This window comes from Leucoraja erinacea, chromosome 24 (assembly GCF_028641065.1).
Source record: "Leucoraja erinacea ecotype New England chromosome 24, Leri_hhj_1, whole genome shotgun sequence".
Lineage (NCBI taxonomy): Eukaryota > Metazoa > Chordata > Chondrichthyes > Rajiformes > Rajidae > Leucoraja > Leucoraja erinaceus.
The window spans coordinates 5,202,079-5,220,489 of record NC_073400.1 but is presented as its reverse complement, the minus strand read 5'-3'; the positions used below and the strand labels follow the sequence as shown (position 1 = coordinate 5,220,489).

General features: G+C 42.0%; 1 protein-coding gene across 4 annotated transcripts in view; it reads right to left on the bottom strand.

The window, feature by feature from the left end:
• Positions 1–18,411, bottom strand: part of LOC129708588 (suppressor of tumorigenicity 7 protein homolog) — a 135,992-nt gene that overhangs the window by 62,102 nt on the left and 55,479 nt on the right. For all 4 annotated transcript variants that reach the window (XM_055654414.1, XM_055654415.1, XM_055654416.1 and 1 more), the window contains 6 exons: positions 17,242–17,320; positions 11,933–12,087; positions 6,634–6,731; positions 5,537–5,651; positions 4,654–4,726; positions 721–823 (listed from right to left, as the gene is read on the bottom strand). In XM_055654414.1, the coding sequence (XP_055510389.1) occupies positions 721–823; positions 4,654–4,726; positions 5,537–5,651; positions 6,634–6,731; positions 11,933–12,087; positions 17,242–17,320 (623 nt within the window). The remainder of the gene's footprint in view (positions 1–720; positions 824–4,653; positions 4,727–5,536; positions 5,652–6,633; positions 6,732–11,932; positions 12,088–17,241; positions 17,321–18,411) is intronic.

Below are 18,411 nucleotides of genomic sequence, written 5' to 3'. Positions count from 1 at the left end.
TTAATGATTTTTTGGTATTGCTTTGTGAAATTTCAAACCATTACAAAACTTAAATTATCTTTTATCGTATTGCATATCTCAAGAGAAAAGGAAAAACAGAAAAAAAAAACAATATGTCACTTTAACTTGGAAATATATAGATCAAAAAATCTATAACAACATTGCAATGATGAGATGCTCTGAACACTTGACATTCATACTTGTGGAGCTGTTGAATTCTACATATAGATGAACAATCATTTTGTAGAACTATTACAGTACAGTTGGAAATTATTTGGCTCAGAGTCAGCAAGTCATTTTCACTATAGTGCCTATCCAATTCTATTTTGAAAGCCTGTTACCCTTTTTTACTAAATCGACAGTTGAATATTAAGAAAGCACTTGCGTTAACAGTGCCTTTCATGTCCTGAGGATTTGCAACAATCAATTTATGTAGAGAAAGGTCCCATAAACAGCAGCATAATCAATAACAACCGCACTGGTGGTGTTGGATGGGGTAGAAAAGCAGTAGCAAAAGAGAGTCTTGTCTTTTAAAAGTAAGATAACAAAAGGGTGTTTCTATCTGAGTATTAAAACAGGGGCTCGCTCCCATGTAACTTCTCTTTTTTTTCAGGGCAGACCTGAATCTCAATAGTGCAGCTGAAATCCACAACATTCAGACTCTGAGTGTTCCTACTTACGTTATCTGAATAAATTGAACCAACTGGTACTGGTATTTACCTTTGGCACATGTGGGTTAAACTCCACTGCTCTGTGTATAGCTTCCACAGCATTCATTTCTGCCGTGCTGAGTCCTCGCCGAGAGGCTGCCTCTGGTGAAAACCTATGGTCAGGCAAGCAAAATGCTCGTCAGTGTAAAGTTAACACATTTATAAATCAAAACCTGAAAATGCTTCAATCATACACATCTTATTCTTATATACACTCTTCACGTGTGAAAATCCATGGTTCTTTCAAAATTAAAGCACAGAAGGGTGACCTGATTAAATCCCATTCCTTCTCTCCAGAGATGCTGCCTGTCCCGCTGAGTTACTCCAGCATTTTGTGTCTATCTTCTAAATTATGATGGAGTCTACTATGGTAGTCATAGTGAATACATTTATACCGTGGAGCTCTGAATACCAATAAACATAAAAAACATATCTCTTTAAAAGTACTGTAGGCACACATAAATCTAACAATATGCAAGGAACTTTTTTACCCAGTGGGTGGTTATACATCCAAAGTAGAATTTTAGATAACTGCTAATGTGTAAGAAGGAACTGGGAACTTCTTCAAAAGAAGGGTCTCTTCTTATGAAGAAGGGTCGGGACCCAAAACATCACCCATTCCTTCTCTCCAGAGATGCTGCCTGTCCCACTGAATTATTCCAGCATTTTGTGTCTATTTTATTTCACTGCTAAATGTATTTAACTGGAATGCTAGATAAAAACAAAGAGCAAGCATTTAAAGATTATATTAATAATTAATAACATTATTAATGTGAAATAGGCTTGTATGAGGCATGAATATAACATGTATGAGACATGAATGTAACATAGACTATTGTGCCAAATTTCCTTTTATTTTTAATTTTATGCAACTCCATGCAACACCGACTATGTCGGCCAAGGACTAAGACTAAGAATCCAATGCACAATGTTGGATGAAAAGCTCGCTCAGAATTTTATCGTAATAGCAAGTGATAATCTTAAAAAATGTAAAAAACAGCACATAATGAAGGAACAAGATAGTTACCATCGAATAGATGCCTTTGCTAACATGAAATTAGGCAATACAAGCCATTGCATCAGCGTTACAAAACGCAACCCTCTGTGCATATCATTTTTACTGTTACACATCCTATTTTATTGACATTCTTTGCAAATGCGAAATGTTCTTGCAACTAATATTTTCAAGTCCAGATTGATGTAATATATATTTTGGATGCCATTAAATATAAATATTTGTTCCTGGGATGTGCACCCCATGAGCAGAGTCAGATGTACGGATCCTGAAGTGCTGAAAACTCAGAGGGTCAGGCAGCATCTTTGGAGAAAAAGGATAGGTGGCGTTTCGGTCGAGACCTTTCTTACAGTCTGAGGAGCAATAAATAACTATGAACTGCAAACTTTATTCTCTATTGAACAATAATGAGCCTTATGCCAATCTCAGCAACTTCAACGATTAAATTGACAAAAGTCAAAAAAAATGATGGGACTAATTATATTCAATTTAACTGTCCAAAGTGTGAGGATTGGAACTCGCTCGTTTTGAGCTGACACTGGGCTGTGTGCTCTACTCAATTCTACCTGAGCAGATTTAATTTTGGAACTGAGACTCATGCAGACGTTCTTCTCTACAAAAACATAATGTGGATTTCCAGATGAAAACAGGGTGGCACAGTAGTGCAGCGGGTTGAGCCACTGCCTCACAGCTCCCGTGACCGGGTTCGATCCTGTCCGTGGGTGCTGTCTGTACGGAGTTTGCACATTCTCCCTGGGTTTCCCCGAGGATGCTCCAGTTTTCTCCCACATCCCAAATTAATTAGCAACTGTGCGGCAGAATCCGTGGAGAGTTGATGGGGATGTAATGCAGAATAAAATGGGGTTATGGTGATGCTGGCTGGCACGCAAAGATAAAGAAAATTAAGACCTCAGTATATAAAATGAAGAAGTATGTCAAATTAGGAGAGGCATAAATAGGGTAAATAGTCAGAATTGTTTTCCGAGGGTGGCAATGTCAAAGATTAGAAGACTTTAAGGTGACAGGCCAAAATTTAAAGGAGATGTGCAGGGCAAGTTCACACATTGGGGGTAGTTGGTTCCAAGGGGGATTGTCAGAGGCAGACATGATATTAGCACTGAAGAAATTAGCCTTTTTAAAGATAGCCAAAGGGGCCTATTTCCATGCTGAATATAGACACAAAAAGAAAGATGGAGTAACTGCAGGACAGCCAGTACATCGACAGGGAAGAACACTCAAAAAAGAAAAACAACACACCCCTGCCACTATCCATGGAGTTAGGTGGGTCTGGTTCCTACCAGCAAATATTCTGGGACTATCTTGGCAGCATCTCTGGAGAGAAAGAATGGGAGACGTGCAGCCCAGTGTTAATAATATTGATTTCTCTCACTTCAGCCTGGCATTTCTCTCACCTCTCTCTATCTCTCCCCCACCCAAGTCGCACGAGCTTCGCATTTTCACCCTACAACCTGGCCTGTTTCCGATATCATCGTTACTTTTTTGCATATTTTTCATTCATTGTTCTTTATCTCTCCACATCACCGTCAATATCTCTCGTTTCCCTTATCCCTAACCAGTCTGAAGAAGGGTCTTGACCCAAAATGTCACCTATTACTCCAGTTTTTTATATCTATCTTTGGTTTAAACCAGCATCTGCAGTTCCTTCTTACACTATTTCCATGCTGTATGACTCTTTGACTCCATATTCTGTCAGGTTTATGCCCTCTGCTGGTGAATGGAAAATCACTAGTAGTTCACTTGTGGTATAAATTAAGGGGAAAAAAAGCTTAAATAGAAGAGCCATATTCAGAGAGAAAAGCAACATGTCTTTTAGGTAAAGGTTGAATCTTGACAGTCTTGAGTCTTGTCTGACAAGTTTGTAAATGAGTTGTGACTGAATTGTTTGGATTCAGAACTGACTTTTTCCATAGACGACAGGATTATGGTGGAAGGGTATAATTCTGGCTGGAGGTCTGTGTCCAGTGGAGTACCACAGGTATCTGTGCTGGGACCTCTGTTATATATATATATATATATATACACACATACAACTTGAACATAAATGTATAAGAAGCACCTACAGATGCTGGTTTACACCGAAGTTAGACACAAAATGCTGAGTAATTGAGCAGGTCAGGCAGCATCTCAGGTGAAAAGGAATAGGTTATGTATCGGGTCGAGACCCTTCATCAGACTGAGAGTCAGGGAGGGGGACAATGTTCCTGTGCAATACTGTTCTATGTTCTCTGTACATGTCCAAGTGAATTTTATATGTTGTAGTTGCACACATTTCTACCACTTCATCCAGCAGCTCTTTCTCCACGTATGCGCCATGCTCTGTTTGTAAAAGGTGCCACCCCCCAATGTCCATTTTAAATCTTTCTCCTCTAACCTTAAACCAATGCCCTCTAGTTTTTGACTCTCGAACTATGGGTGGAAGACTGGCTGTTCACCTTATCTCTAGTTCTCAAGATGTTTTATATAAATATATCCATAAAGTCTCCCCTCGGCCTGCTTTGCTCAGGAGAAAAAAAAAAAGACATGGCTTATCCAGACTCTCCCTGAAACTGAAACCCTCCAGATCAAGTAACATCCTCATCAATCTTTTCTGCACTCTTTCCGGTTTAATAACATCCTTCCTACAGCAGGGTGACATGAACGATACACAATACTCCAGGTGTGGTCTTATCATCATCTTGTGCAGCTGTGACATGAGGTGCCAACTCGTGTATTGAATAGCCTTACCAATGAAGGTAAGCAAACAAACTATACTTTTTATGTTTTGTGGGATAATCATAATTTCCAGGAACTCAGCAAAAACACCACATTTGGGTAGATATATTAAACGTCTATTTCTGAATTCTTCTGAGTGAGCAATTATTAACCCAATAGAAGATATCACTGAGAAAGGGAATGTTAGGTACTCACTTATCTGATACAGCTCGTGCTTTTAGCAGTGCGGCCGTATAGCATATGGTTGCAGATTTTGGCAAGCTAATATCTGTAGATGGCAAAATAGATTAGGATATATATTCCAATACAGGGAATAATATAATAATATAGAAAAAATAATATATAGGAAGGCATGCAAAGAAATCAGCCACAATCGGAATCAAATACCGTACTAACAATGTCAGCATCTAAAAACGTATCACTATGAGTTGACACGATTTGAAGTAGTATATATTCAGTAAGGGGGGCTGTGAACTAAATAATTTTGGGAAAAAATTAAGCGGATTAAACCAATTGGTGAAGTATTGCGTGACACAAATCTGTGAGTTCTCTGCAGTTACAAGTAAAAATTAAACATTTTTTAGAATTTAGAAAAAGATGTAATTGATGAACTGAGTCATCATCATTTTTGAGGTTAGTAGCAAACAGATTAGAGTAGTGATGCAAGTTCTGGGCTCACAGAGGCTGGAACCCTTGTCTCCGCTTTTAACAATGTGTATTTATGATTGCATAAAGGAACACAAAAGTTGTACGCTTGAGTTTACATACGATATTGTTCAAAACTGTGCAAGTTGTACAGATAGGAAGTTACATAAACAAGGACTTGTCAAATAGGCACAATTATGGCAGAGTGAAAATAGAAGTTTGAGCAAAGGACACTTTCTAGAAAGTTAAATCTCCATTACAGAATCCAATAAACAGCAAGAAAGAAAATATTGCGTTAAAAAAGAAATCACAGCAGAGAAGATGAACAACAAGTTATGTGACTGAAGAATGCAGCATTAATACAATTCAGCATATGGCACTGAACGGACTGCAGTTGTGTGATTATTATTTTGTTTCCATTTGGGATACTTACCATCGTATTTGGCCAAGACCACCTGTACATCAGCGTATGCTTGAAGCTCCAAAAGAGCTTCTAATAAATTTTCATGGATGTTCAGCATACTAAGAAGTGGAAATTCTTTCATTAACTGCAAAAGAAAATTGCCAAATGCAACTGATCGTCAAATGCAATGTACAGATAATAACAAACACAGTCATTTAAATCTGCATCTGCAACCACTTTGCTAAAGACTTTGTGCACATATATTTTATATCAACGGGTCGATGGTGGAAAGGGTCAAGAACTTCAAATTCATGGGCGTGCATATTTCCGAAGATCTCTCCTGGTCCCAGAACACTAATGCAATCATAAAGAAAGCACATCAGCGCCTCTACTTCCTGAGAAGATTACGGGGAGTCGGTATGTCAAGGAGGACTCTCTCGAACTTCTACAGGTGCGCAGTAGAGAACATGCTGGCGGGTTGCATCGTGGCTTGGTACGGCAACTTGAGCATCCAGGAGCGGAAAAGGCTGCAAAAAGTTGTAAACACTGTCCAGTCCATCATCCGCTCTGACCTCCCTATCATCGAGGGGATCTATTGCAGTCGCTGCCTCAAAAAAGCTGCCAGGATCATCAAGGACCCACACCATCCTGGCCACACACTCATCTCTCCTCTGCCATCAGGTAGAAGGTACAGGAGCCTGAAATCTGCAACATCCAGGTTCAGGAACAGCTTCTTCCCCACAGCCATCAGACTATTAAACACAACTTCAAACAAACTCTGAACTATAACAGCCTATTGCACTTGTTCATTTATGTGTGTGTATATATATATTCTATGGTATATGGACACACTGATCTGATCTGTATTTATGCCTACAATATTCTGTTGTGCTGCAGCAAGCAAGAATGTCATTGTCCTATCTGGGACACATGACAATAAACTCTCTTGATTTGACGCTACTACTGACCAATATCGTATTGTGTCAAAGATAAATTCCAATAGGTGTCACTGATTTCACCGTATCTTCAGAAAGGTGTAATAAGAAGCTTCACAAACAGAATTTACAGGTGGGAGACACGTTTACAGGTGGAAGACACTGAGAAGTGAATGATGTCCCATTACTTACATCTCTCATTAGTTTCACAGCTTCTCGTATTCTTCCCAGTTTTCTCGCACACATTGCAAGCCTTCGTTTGATATAAACCAAAACATTTGTGTCTCGCCCTGGCAAAATAAGAAGAATTAGGCTAAATTTCAAACCATTTAAAAATGAAAGTTATTAGATTTGTGGCATATGGTTATGTGAAAATCAGCTTCAAGCTTCAGAAAATGAGAATTTAATAGTTGATATAATTCAGTCCAGGATTAAGGTTATTTACAATTCAAATCGAGGTTTTGAAATACATTCTTAGCCTTGATTTACGAGAATGTTGCCAGGACTTAAGAGACTGAGCTCTAGAGAGAGGTTGAGCAGGCTGGGACTCCATTCCTGTACTTAAGGATGAGGGGTGATCTTATAGAAGTGTACTAAATCGCGAGAACAGGTCAACGCACAGAATCTCTTTCCAGAGTAGAGGAATTGAGAACCAAAGGACATAGGTTTAAGGTGAGGTGGGGAGGGGGGAATATTTAATAGGAACTTGGAGGGTAACTTTATTTTACACAAAGTGTGGTGAGTATATGGAACAAGCTGCCGGAGGAGGTAGTTGAGGCAGGTATTATTGCAATGTTTAAGAAACATTTAGACAGATACATGGATAGGATAAGTTTAGAGGGATTTGGGCCAAACGCAGGCAGGTGAGACTAGTGTAGATGGGACATGTTGGTTAGTGTGGACAAGTTGGGCCTGCTTCCATGCTGCATGACTCTATGAGTTCAGACCTTGATCATGACGGTGAACATTTTTTCAGATGATTTTATGGATGGCATAGAAATGACAGATTGACAGGTCACTTCCTCCCGAGTTTGTAAAAAAAATGCAGCTAAGCCAATGTAAAGATAGGCAGTCTGGTCTGGATGATTGAACTCTGGCATGTCTGCAAAGACTTCAGTATTATGTGCCTGCTACCTTGTTCTCTAATGTTTAAGAAGGAACTGCAGATGCAGGAAAAATCGAAGGTAGATAAAAATGCTGGAGAAACTTAGTGGGTGAGGCAGCATCTATGGAGCGAAGGAATAGGTGACAATAGGTTGAGACCCTTCTTCAGAATAAGGTCTCTGACCGACCCGAAACGTCACCTATTCCTTCGCTCCATAGATGCTGCTTCACCCGCTGAGTTTCTCCAACATTTTTATCTCCCTTTTGTTTAGAGATACAGTGCGGAAATAGGCCCTTCGGCCCACAGAGTCCGCGCCGACCAACGATCCCTGCACATTAACACTATCCTACAAGCTCTAGGGATAATTTACAATTTTACTGAAGCCAATTAAACCTACAAATCTGTACATCTTTGGAATGTGGGAGAAAACCGGAGCACCCGGAGAAAACCCACGCAGGTCACGGGGAGAACGTACAATCTCCGTACAAACAGCACCCGTGGTCAGGATCAAACCCGAGTCTCTGGCGCTGTAAGGCAGCAACTCTACCGCTGCGCCTCCATGGTAGTAAGAGTATGGTACATGTTTTAATGTTTTACAGCAATGTGACTCCAAAGAACACCAGCTGAGATTTCCTGTAATGAGAAGCCACGACATTCGTGCAGGTGCTAAGAAACACAAGTTGAAAATAAATGAGTGTTGATTTATTTATTGCCACTGTCTCCCCCCCCCCCCCCTCCCCCCGAAGCATACACACACATACACACACACAAAAAATCACACACACACACAAATTCAGTATTGAGAAGGGCAAACATTTAAAAGGGACCAGAGAGACAGTTTTTTTGCACACAGAAGGTGCAATGTACATGAAACGAGCTGCCAGAAGGAGAGGTAGAGGTAGGCACAATGACATTTGAAAAATACTGAGACAAGAACAGGTATAGGAATTATTTTAGGGATACTGTGGGGGCGTTTGATTAGGCGACTTCGTCAGCATGGGCCGGATGGGGCGAGGGGGGGGGGGGGCTGTTTCCATGTTGTATGCTCGATTACTCTATTCCGTATCTCAAACGTTTCAATAGTTTGTGAATTGTATAAAGGCGAACTTGCGTTACCCAAACGACTGTTGTTTATATTCAAATTTTTTTGTGCCCTTCATCATCACTCCAGCTTTGCCAGTTAAGCTTTCGATGATCCAGGTCCAATATATAAAATTTTCTGCCCAAGGTATTCATTTAATTTGTTCATTAAAACCTCCCTTTGATCACTTGTTGGGTCACCCATCCTATTTTTTCATGTTGCCTTCGTGTCAAGTTGTTTGATATTGGTTCTGTCCTTGGGTATTTCACTAAGCTAAAGCTGTGCTGGTTAATACTGCAGCAGTGTGAACTTATCACACTTCAGAGTTCAGGGGGAATTGTTCGCAACAAAAATAAGTTGAACATTTTTCACACTCATTTTCAACTCTCAGATGATTCAAACATACATAGAACGTAACACACAGAATATAAAACAGTGCAGCACGGGATAGGTTTTTTGGCTCACAATATCTGTGCCAGACATGATGCCAAGGCAAACTCTTATCTGCCTGCACATAATCCATATTTCACCATTTCTTGTATATCCACATGCCTATCCAAAAGTTTATTAAACACCATTATCTTATCTGCCTCTACCACCACCACATTCCAGGCACCAACCACCCTCTGTGCAAGAAAACTTGGCTCAAACATCTCTATTAACCTTTGCCATTTTCCTCTTGCATTTGCTTTATCTCAGGAAAAAGGCTCTATGCCTCTCATAATTTGATATATTTCTCTCAGGTCTCCTCTCAACCACTGGCATTCCAAAGAAAACAAACCAAGTCTGTCCCACTTCTCCTTGTAGCTAATACCCTCTAATCCAGGCATCATTCCAGTAAACCACCTCTGCATCTTTTCCACATCCATGATATCCTTTCTCTATTGAGGCACCAGAACTGCACGCAATACTCCAAATGCAACCTCATTCAAATGCTATAAAGCTGCATCATCATTAAGCAGCACCCAAAGCCTAGATCATTGAAGGCATTCTTTACCACTCTATCAGCTTGTGTTGCTACTTGCACGGAGTTATGGACTTGGACACAAAGATCCTACTGTACATCAATGGTATTAAGGGTCTTGCCATCAATTTAATATTTTCCCCTTTGATCTTTCAAAGTGTAACACCTTAAACGTACATGGATTAAACTCCACCTGCAATTTCTTTGCACATTTCTGTAGCAAATTTATATTCCGCTAGATACTTTGGTAGTCTTCGTCACAGTCCAGCAACCCCACCAATCTTGGTGTCACATGCAAACATACAAACCTGCCCTTTTACGCCCCCGTTATTTATATCTATTACAAACAATCAGGTCCAAACACAGATCCCTGCAGAACTCTACTGTCCACAGCCTGAATATTGTCCTTCCACCACAACTATCTGCTGTCAGTAAGCCAGTTATGAATCCATACAATCAAGTCACTGTTAATCCCATGCATATTAATCTTCTAGATCAGCCTACCATCGGGTATTTTATCAAATGCCTTACTAAAATCCAGCTAGACAACATTCACTGCCCTTTCTTCAATGATCACCTTTGTCACGTCCTCGAAAAAACGTAATCAAGTTAATAAGACACAACCTGCTGCCATAGATGCTGCTGCACCCGCTGAGTTTCTCCAGCATTTTTGTGTGCATACAAGACCATGCTGATTGTCCCAAATGAGCCCATTCTCTTCCAAATGGAAATAAATTCTATCCCAAAGAATCCTCTCCAAAAGTTTTCCCACCATTGATGTGAGCATCACTGTCCTGGATTCTCTCTACTTCCCTTCTTAAACATGGGAACAATATTAGCTCCTCTCCAGTCCTCCAGGACCTTGTCTATGGTTAGAGACAATTAAAAGATCTTCATCAAGGCTCCTGCAATCTCCTCTCTTGCCTCTCTCAATAACCTGGGATAGTTCGCATCAGGACCAGAGGATCTATCGATGTTAATGTTCTTCAAGAGCCCCAACATCTCCTTACTTAATCTCAAACTGCAGCTGCATTAGTATTCTCCGCAGGTTTCACTGTCTTCTGTATCCTTCTTCATGGGGAATACAAACGGGGAATAATGGGGAATATAAGAAAATCTGCCAAATTCACATTGAGAAGACCTACAAAGAGCAATATGATAATAGCCAGGTGACATTAGGTGAAAAGTGTTTAAGAAGGAACTGGAGATGCTGGAAGATCAAAGGTAGACAAAAGTGCTGGAGAAACTCAGCGGGTGCAGCAGCATCTATGGAATGTGGGAAATGGGCAACGTTTCGATAACATTGCCTATTTCCTTCGCTCCATAGATGCCGCTGCACCCGCTGAGTTTCTCCAAGGGTTTCGGCCCGAAACGTCGCCTATTTCCTTCGCTCCATAGATGCTGCTACACCCGCTGAATTTCTCCAGCACTTTTGTCGACATTAGGTGAAACACGGCCACTGAAGTTGGCTATGGGAACGGAACTACCAGCTCCAGCCGCAAACAGCAAATTCAACCTGCTGATTGGCCGTGGAAATCAGCTATGAGAAGTAATCTGCTTGCTCCTGCCTGGCTGAATTGCCAGAGTCCCGGCACCAAGCAGCAAATTCAACCTGCTGATTGGCCACGGAGGTCAGCTCTGAATATTTTTCTGCCGCTCCAGCCAGGCCGGAGTTCCAGAGCCCCAGCTGCAGGCGGCATATTTCAGCTGCCAATCCGTGTGGAAGTTCTGATGAGGTCGAGATCAGCTACCTCACCCAGCCTGGGATAACCGGTTTCTAAGGAGCTCCCGCAACCACAGCTTCGTCTACTGGACTGGAGGGTGGCAGCTTCGACCGCCCCGGGCCGCGGAGTTTGAACCGGCCCGTTTGCGGAGCTCGGATGCGGCCGCTGGACTTACCATCACCCGGCGGGGTCACAACATCGGAACCCTGGATCGCCTCAATGCAGAGGGAGACGTGGAGGGAAGAGACAAGGACTTTAAGATTTTTGCCTTCCATCACAGTGAGGGTGTGCCTGGTTGATTCACTGTGGTGGATGTTAAACTGTGTTAAGTGTGTGTTTTGTTATTTTAATCTATGTTATGACTGCAAGGTATATAATTTCATTCAGACTGAAATGTCTGAATGACAATAAAGGATACTTTACTTTACATTTACAGAGAGACTTCCGAGGAGATGGATTTTAAGGTCGGGGGGAGGGGACAGACCACCAGTTGCCGAATAAATGGTGGTGGACCTGTAGTAAAGGACTGGTCCAAAAGGGGAGGTTACACAGAGTGTTCCCTTAATGTGTTTTATGCGGTAACACATCAACATTCTTGACATAATTACGCAGCTTACTATGTTGTGCTTCTTGCTGTGGGCTGTGGTGTTGAAGCTGCTGGCTCCTTCTGTAGCATACCTCACCAGCTTTCAGTGCCTGTTTAAATAGTTTCTCAGCCTCAAGTATTGTGGTTGTTTCCTCCTCAGCCAGGAGAACATATGCTGTGGCGCACCTAAGGAAAAGGAACAAAAGCGATATATCAGTACGTACCTCAGTTTAGGTTAGTACCACTCATAACTTTGTAATACCATTTTACTTTTAACTATTTACTACATCTACAACCCGGTGAAGCAGAGAAAGAATTGGGGACTGGTGCAGGGGAATGTGTAAAACAAGGAATGTTTAACAGAACCAACTAAAACGGGTGATCGTTGGTCAGTGTGGACTCGGTGGGCCAAAGGGCATGTTTCTATGCTGTATCTCTAAACTAAAGCAAAATAAAATGAAAGCATAGTTGAGGCCCATGACCACATCTTTGACTCAAAGAGAGAGGAGTCAAAAGAGAAGTTGGTGACGGTGATAATGTTTCACCAGGCAAAAGCAAACCCAGCGACTCTCATAGTTCCCTTGACTACATCTCCTCCCACCCTGCCCCTTGCAAGGACTCTCAATGTCTCCATCTCCACTGCATCTGCTCCAAGATGAAGCTTTCCACTAGTAAATGTGATTTTTGCCTCTGTTGTGGATAGATCCCTCACCCGTGCCTTCACTGTGTGCCTTCGCAATTCTGCTCCGCCACCCCCTCTCTCACCTCCTCCCACGGACCAGAGCAGCCCTTCCAAGCGCGAGGGAATTTCACATACATCTCTTCAAACTTCGGCCTCTGCGTTCAGTGCTCCCGATATGACCTCCAGTACATTACTACACAAAGCGCAAACGAGCAACTCGTTTCCCCGAACACTTGCCAAGGCTTACTGGATCTCCCGTTTGCTAACCATTTTAACTCTCCTTTCCATACTGACCTTTCTGTCCTTGACTTCCTCCATAGCCAGAGTGAGGCCATCTGGAGGAAAAGCTCCTCATAATCTACATGGGTCGCTGACAATTTTGTTACTTTTGCATCTTTCTGTAATCTTTCTATCTAGCTGTTCCTCTATCTCCCTCTGGTTATCTCCTCAGTGGACAAATCTCCAGTGTGTACTCGTCCAGTGCCGCCATGATGTTTGCACCAATTAGTTGAGCAACTCCACCTCATTTACCTCCTCCTCTACCATATCTGAAAGCCTGGAACATTGAGCTAGTACAATCCCTCTTGCAACAAAGTATTTGTAAGGACCACAATATCGTACCACCAAGTATTGATCCAGGCTCCAAGTTCATCGGCTTCATCCATGATATTAATTGAAATAAAATACTTCAACCCATCCGTTTCACCACATTCCTTAACCTCCCCTTGCCTTTCTTTCCTTTGAGATTTATTGGTCACTAGACCAAGTGCAGACCCGTTGGGTCTGCTCCCCCAATGGTGTGATCCCCCAACCCAATATTCCACCATGCACCCGTCTCCTCCAATGGAACTGAAGCAGTTCTCAAAAGTAAGATTCCAGCACTGCCCTGCCTCTTTAAAAAAATCCCTGCCTGCTGCAGCAGTGAAAAGTTCAGTGTTCCTGTCTTGCAACATTGTTTCGAAGTGTGTTGGAAGCTGAGGAAGGAGCAGCCGTCAACGAATCGAAAGGCAGGAAGGGATCCGTACTGCAGGCGGACTGATTTGAGTTTTATAGATAGATAGATAGATAGATAGATAGATAGATAGATAGATAGATAGATAGATAGATAGATAGATAGAAGATATAGATAGATAACATCTACCTTCCTATCAGTACATGGTGGACAGAGTACAAGTGTCCATCAGGCCTTGGCAGACAGGGTGCAAGTGACCCCTTTACATCAGCCAATCCAAGGGTAAACTAGGCAACCGTTTTGCTGAACACCAGCATTGGATCTCCCTTTTGCTAACCATTTTAACTCTCCATCCCATTTGCATACAAACCTTTCTTTAGGGATAGAGATTTCCTTCAAACCATAAATTCTGATGATGAGACAACTGTATGAACCATTAAGAACTATTGTGAAATAATCTAATCCTCCTGTCGTGTTTTAGATCAGGGAACCTATTTAACTAAACAGTAGGAAATTTTAAATTTCAATCAATCCTAAAAATAATTATTGAATTCAACTTTTCAGCTGTTCTAATCTGCAGAAATCTTAATACATGTAAGACCGTAAGACCATAAGACATAGGAACAGAATTAGGCCATTTAGCCCATCCAGTCTACTCAGTAACTTAATCATGGATGATCTATTTTCCCTCTCAACCCATTCTCCTGCCTTCTCCCCATAGCCTTCGACACTCTTAATAAAGAATATATCGATCTCTGCTTTAAAAATACCCAAAGATGGTCTCCATAGCAGTCTGTGGTAATGAGTTCCACAGATTCACCACTGTATGTTTAAAGTTCCTCCTCATTATTTTGAAGATGTGTCCTTTTATTGAGGCTATGTCACCTGATTCTAGTCACTCCCATTACTGGAAACATCCTGTCAACGTCCACTCTATCTAGGCCTTCCATTATCCAACAGGTTTCAATGGGATGCCCCCTCATCCTTCTAAACTCCAGCGAGTACAGGCACAGAGCCTCATCAATGCAGCCTCAAATGTTAGCCAATCAATCTCGGGTAATTCTCGTAAATCTCCTCTGGACCCTCTACCAAACCAACACATCCTTCCACAGATATGGTGCTTACTATAGTCCAACTATGGTTTGAGGCAGGGAGAGGGAGAGGGGTGAGGTGAGGGAGATGGAGAGGGGGGGAGAGAGAGGGGGGTGGGGTACGGGAAGAGAGAGGGATGGGGGAGAGAGAGGTGTGGGGGGGGGGGCAGAGGGATGGGGGGAGGGGGGGAGGATCGAGATGGGGGGTAGGGGAGGGAGGGGGAAGAGTGTGGAGGGGGGGGGAGAGGGGTGGGGGGAGAGAGTGGGGAGGGAGGGGTAGGGGGGAGAGGTGGAAGAGGGACAGAGGGGTAGGGGGAAAGGGGCTGAGGGAGAGAGAGGGAAAGGGATGGGGTGTAGAGAGGAAGGGGGGGGGGGATAGAGGGATGGAGGTGGGGTTGGAGAGGGAGAGGGGTGAGAGAGGGAGCTTGGAGAGGCGGAGGAGAGAGGGTGGGGGGGGTGGGGGGGAGATGGGGGGCACCACCATGAGGTACCACCATGAGGTACCACCTCCAGTTTAAATTCCATTTGGAATATTTTTGGAGGACCAAGAAACCAAGAACCAAGATCAGCACCTGATAAAGCCTCAGCATTACATCCTTGCTTTTAAATTCCAGTACTCTCGAAATGAAGAAATTTGTCTTCCTTACCGCCAACTCAACCTGCAAATTATCTTTTTGGAAATCCTCTCGTCCCTTTGCACGTCCAATTTCTGAATCCTCTCATCATTTAGAAAGTAGTCTATGCCTTCCACTTCTTCCACCAAAATACATGACAATACAATTTTCTATGCTGTATTCCAATTGCCACTCCTTTGCCCACTCTCCCAACCTGTCCAAGTCTTTCTGCAGCGTCCCTGCTTCCTCAACCCTACCTGCCCCTCCACCTATCTATGTATCATCCGCAAACATGGCCACAAAGCCATCAATTCCCTCATCCAGATCATTAACATATAACGTGACAAGTAGCAGACCCCAAAGGAACACTGCTAGTCACTGGCAGACAACCAGAAACGGCCACCTTCATTCCCACTCTTTGCCTCTGCTAGTCAGCCAATCTTCTATCCATACGTACCTTCCTTCCTAATACCATGAATTCCTATCTTGTTTAGCAGCTTCACGTGTGAGACCTTTGCAAGACCTTCCAAAAATCCAAGTAAACAACATCCACTAATTCTCTTGTCTATCCTGCTTGTTACTGCCTCAAATAACTCCAACAGATTTGATAGGCAAGATCTCCCCTTCACAAACCATGCTGACTTCAGCCTATTTTATCACATGCTTCCAAGTACCCCGAAACCTCATCCTTAATAATTTTACCAACCACAGAAGTCATACTGACTGGATTATAATTTATTTTCTTTTGCCTCGTTCAATTCTTAAATAGTGGAATTCTATTTGAGATTTTACAGTCCTCTGGAAACATTCTTGACTACAGTAATTCTTGAGAGATCACGACTAATGCGTCCACAGCTACCTCTTTCAGAACCCAGGGGTGTAGTCCATCTGGTCTAGGTGTCTTATCCACCTTCAGACCATTCAGCTTCCCAAGCACCATATTTTACCATTTAGACCAAAACATGTAATTCACTTTCACAAGTAAATAAACAGAACAATTTGTTTAAAGACATGAAGGGATAAGATGAGCTGAGTTTATGACAAGGTGCGTCAGGAGACCAACGACAACCTGAACTGATAGCATCATTGCCACGATAAAGTATTTCAAGGCATTTTGTCCAAGATCAAATCACTCACTTATACAGTCACTTTTTGCCATCCATCTTAGAAACATTCATATAACACATGGGCTAAATATAATTGGTGAAGTAAAAGCCCATGAGGAACTTTAATAAAGAGAATGTCATTCTGTATTTATGCTTACAATACTCTGTTGTGCTGCAGCAAGCAAGAATTTCATTGTCCTATCTCGGACACATGACAATGACGACAAACTCTCTTGACTTGAAACTCTCTTGAAAAAGTGCATATACGTATGTGGTATAACAAAAAAAAATTTGTGTGAATTGAGCATACTTTTAAAGTGCTATTCAGCTTGTTAACCTTTCGTCAACAAGATGTTAATGGAACTTTTAAACAATTTACACTTTTTACCATTTCAAAATGTTAAAAGGTCATGCACAAGAACTATACATAGCAGCAATCCCCCTCATAGGATCTGACATGCAACATTCAATCCGACCTCGGACGCTGTCTGTATGGAGTTTGCACATTCTCCCTGTGACCGCATGGGATCTCCGAGTGCCTCGGTTTCTTCCCACATGGCAAAGATGAGCAGGATGTCGGTTAAAATGTGTAGGAAAGAACTGCAGATGCTGGTTTAAATCGAAGGTAGACACAAAATGCTGGAGTAACTCAGCGGGTCAGGCAGCATCTCTGGAGAGAAGGAATGGGTGACGTTATGGGTTGAGACCTGATGTTGGTTAATTGGCTTCTGTAAAACTGCCCTTAATGTGTAGGGAGTTGATGAGAAAGTGGGATAACAAAGAATTGTGTGAATGAGTGATCAATGGCCGGTGTTGACTCGATGGGCTGAAGGACCTGTTTCCATGCTGCATCGCTACACTGTTAGAGAATCACAATTGGCAGAACAGAACATACTCATTGTTTAATTCCAAAGCTTGGTACGCTGCCTTCATTCTAGCTTGAGCATTCCTCTCCCGCCATGCTTTCTGCATCACTGTTAAAATAAATCAATGTCAACATCATGGTTATTTGCAGATCACACTCACCAATACAGCAGAACATCTGGACAGAAAAACACTTTAAGCCCACATTCGACAAGAAAGTCATTGAATCTTTCTAGCTAGAAAAGAACAGATGTTCTAACATGGATTGTTGCATTCCAATAGACATAATGTAGACAATGATAACGCGAAGATGAAATATAATTAAAAAAATGATCAGTGTTTTGTTGCCAGCAATGGCTTTTGTATTACGACAGCCACATGATCCCAAACAAGCATGCAAGTTTAGAATTTTACACGTTATCTTGAAAATGTTATCTAACACTTCAGTGGAAAGATGCCCGTCCAATGCGCCTTCACACAGAAATACGGCACATGTGGTAATGAATTAAAATGCTCGTTCTTTCATCACTTTGGCTTGCTGAAAATGCTGACCATTGTGGTCATAAATCATCCAAATCAGACCAAATCCTGGTTTGTGCTAAATCAACTGTCATGGGTAGGGTAGCATGTACACAAATTGGTCTTGTGCTCCGTCCATGCTCTGCACCAAATGCCAGTCACAACCTGGCAGCCTGGTGTTTCTGATTTTGACTTCTTAAGGAATTTCACAAGCATGAATGAAGCATGTTTAGTGAAGAAGGAATAATGGATGAAAAAGCATCTGAACCAGTACTCGGTGACACAATCAAGCCAAGGTTTACATTTTCCAACATTGAGCATTGAATTTAGATTTGCATTTCATACTGGAATTGTCAATGTGAATTAACCACACCAACTATAGTTTCATGTCAGTGATGGTCCTGCAGTGGCTCCAAAGGCAGGTGGATGTGATTACTATGTGGCAAGTTGACAGGTAATTTGCATTACAACTGTGTACAGGGCTTTTTGCTTGAAATAAATGACAGAAGATGCATGAATTTTTTAAAATATTAAAACATAAAATATGTTGACACTCCTGAGATACTGAATTGTCGAAGGCACAGTGTTCTGCTCCACCCATGTCCCATCTGCTTAATCTCAACTGCTCATAAAAGATTTCATGACACGATATGAAGAAAAGCAGTGATGTTTTCCAAATTTT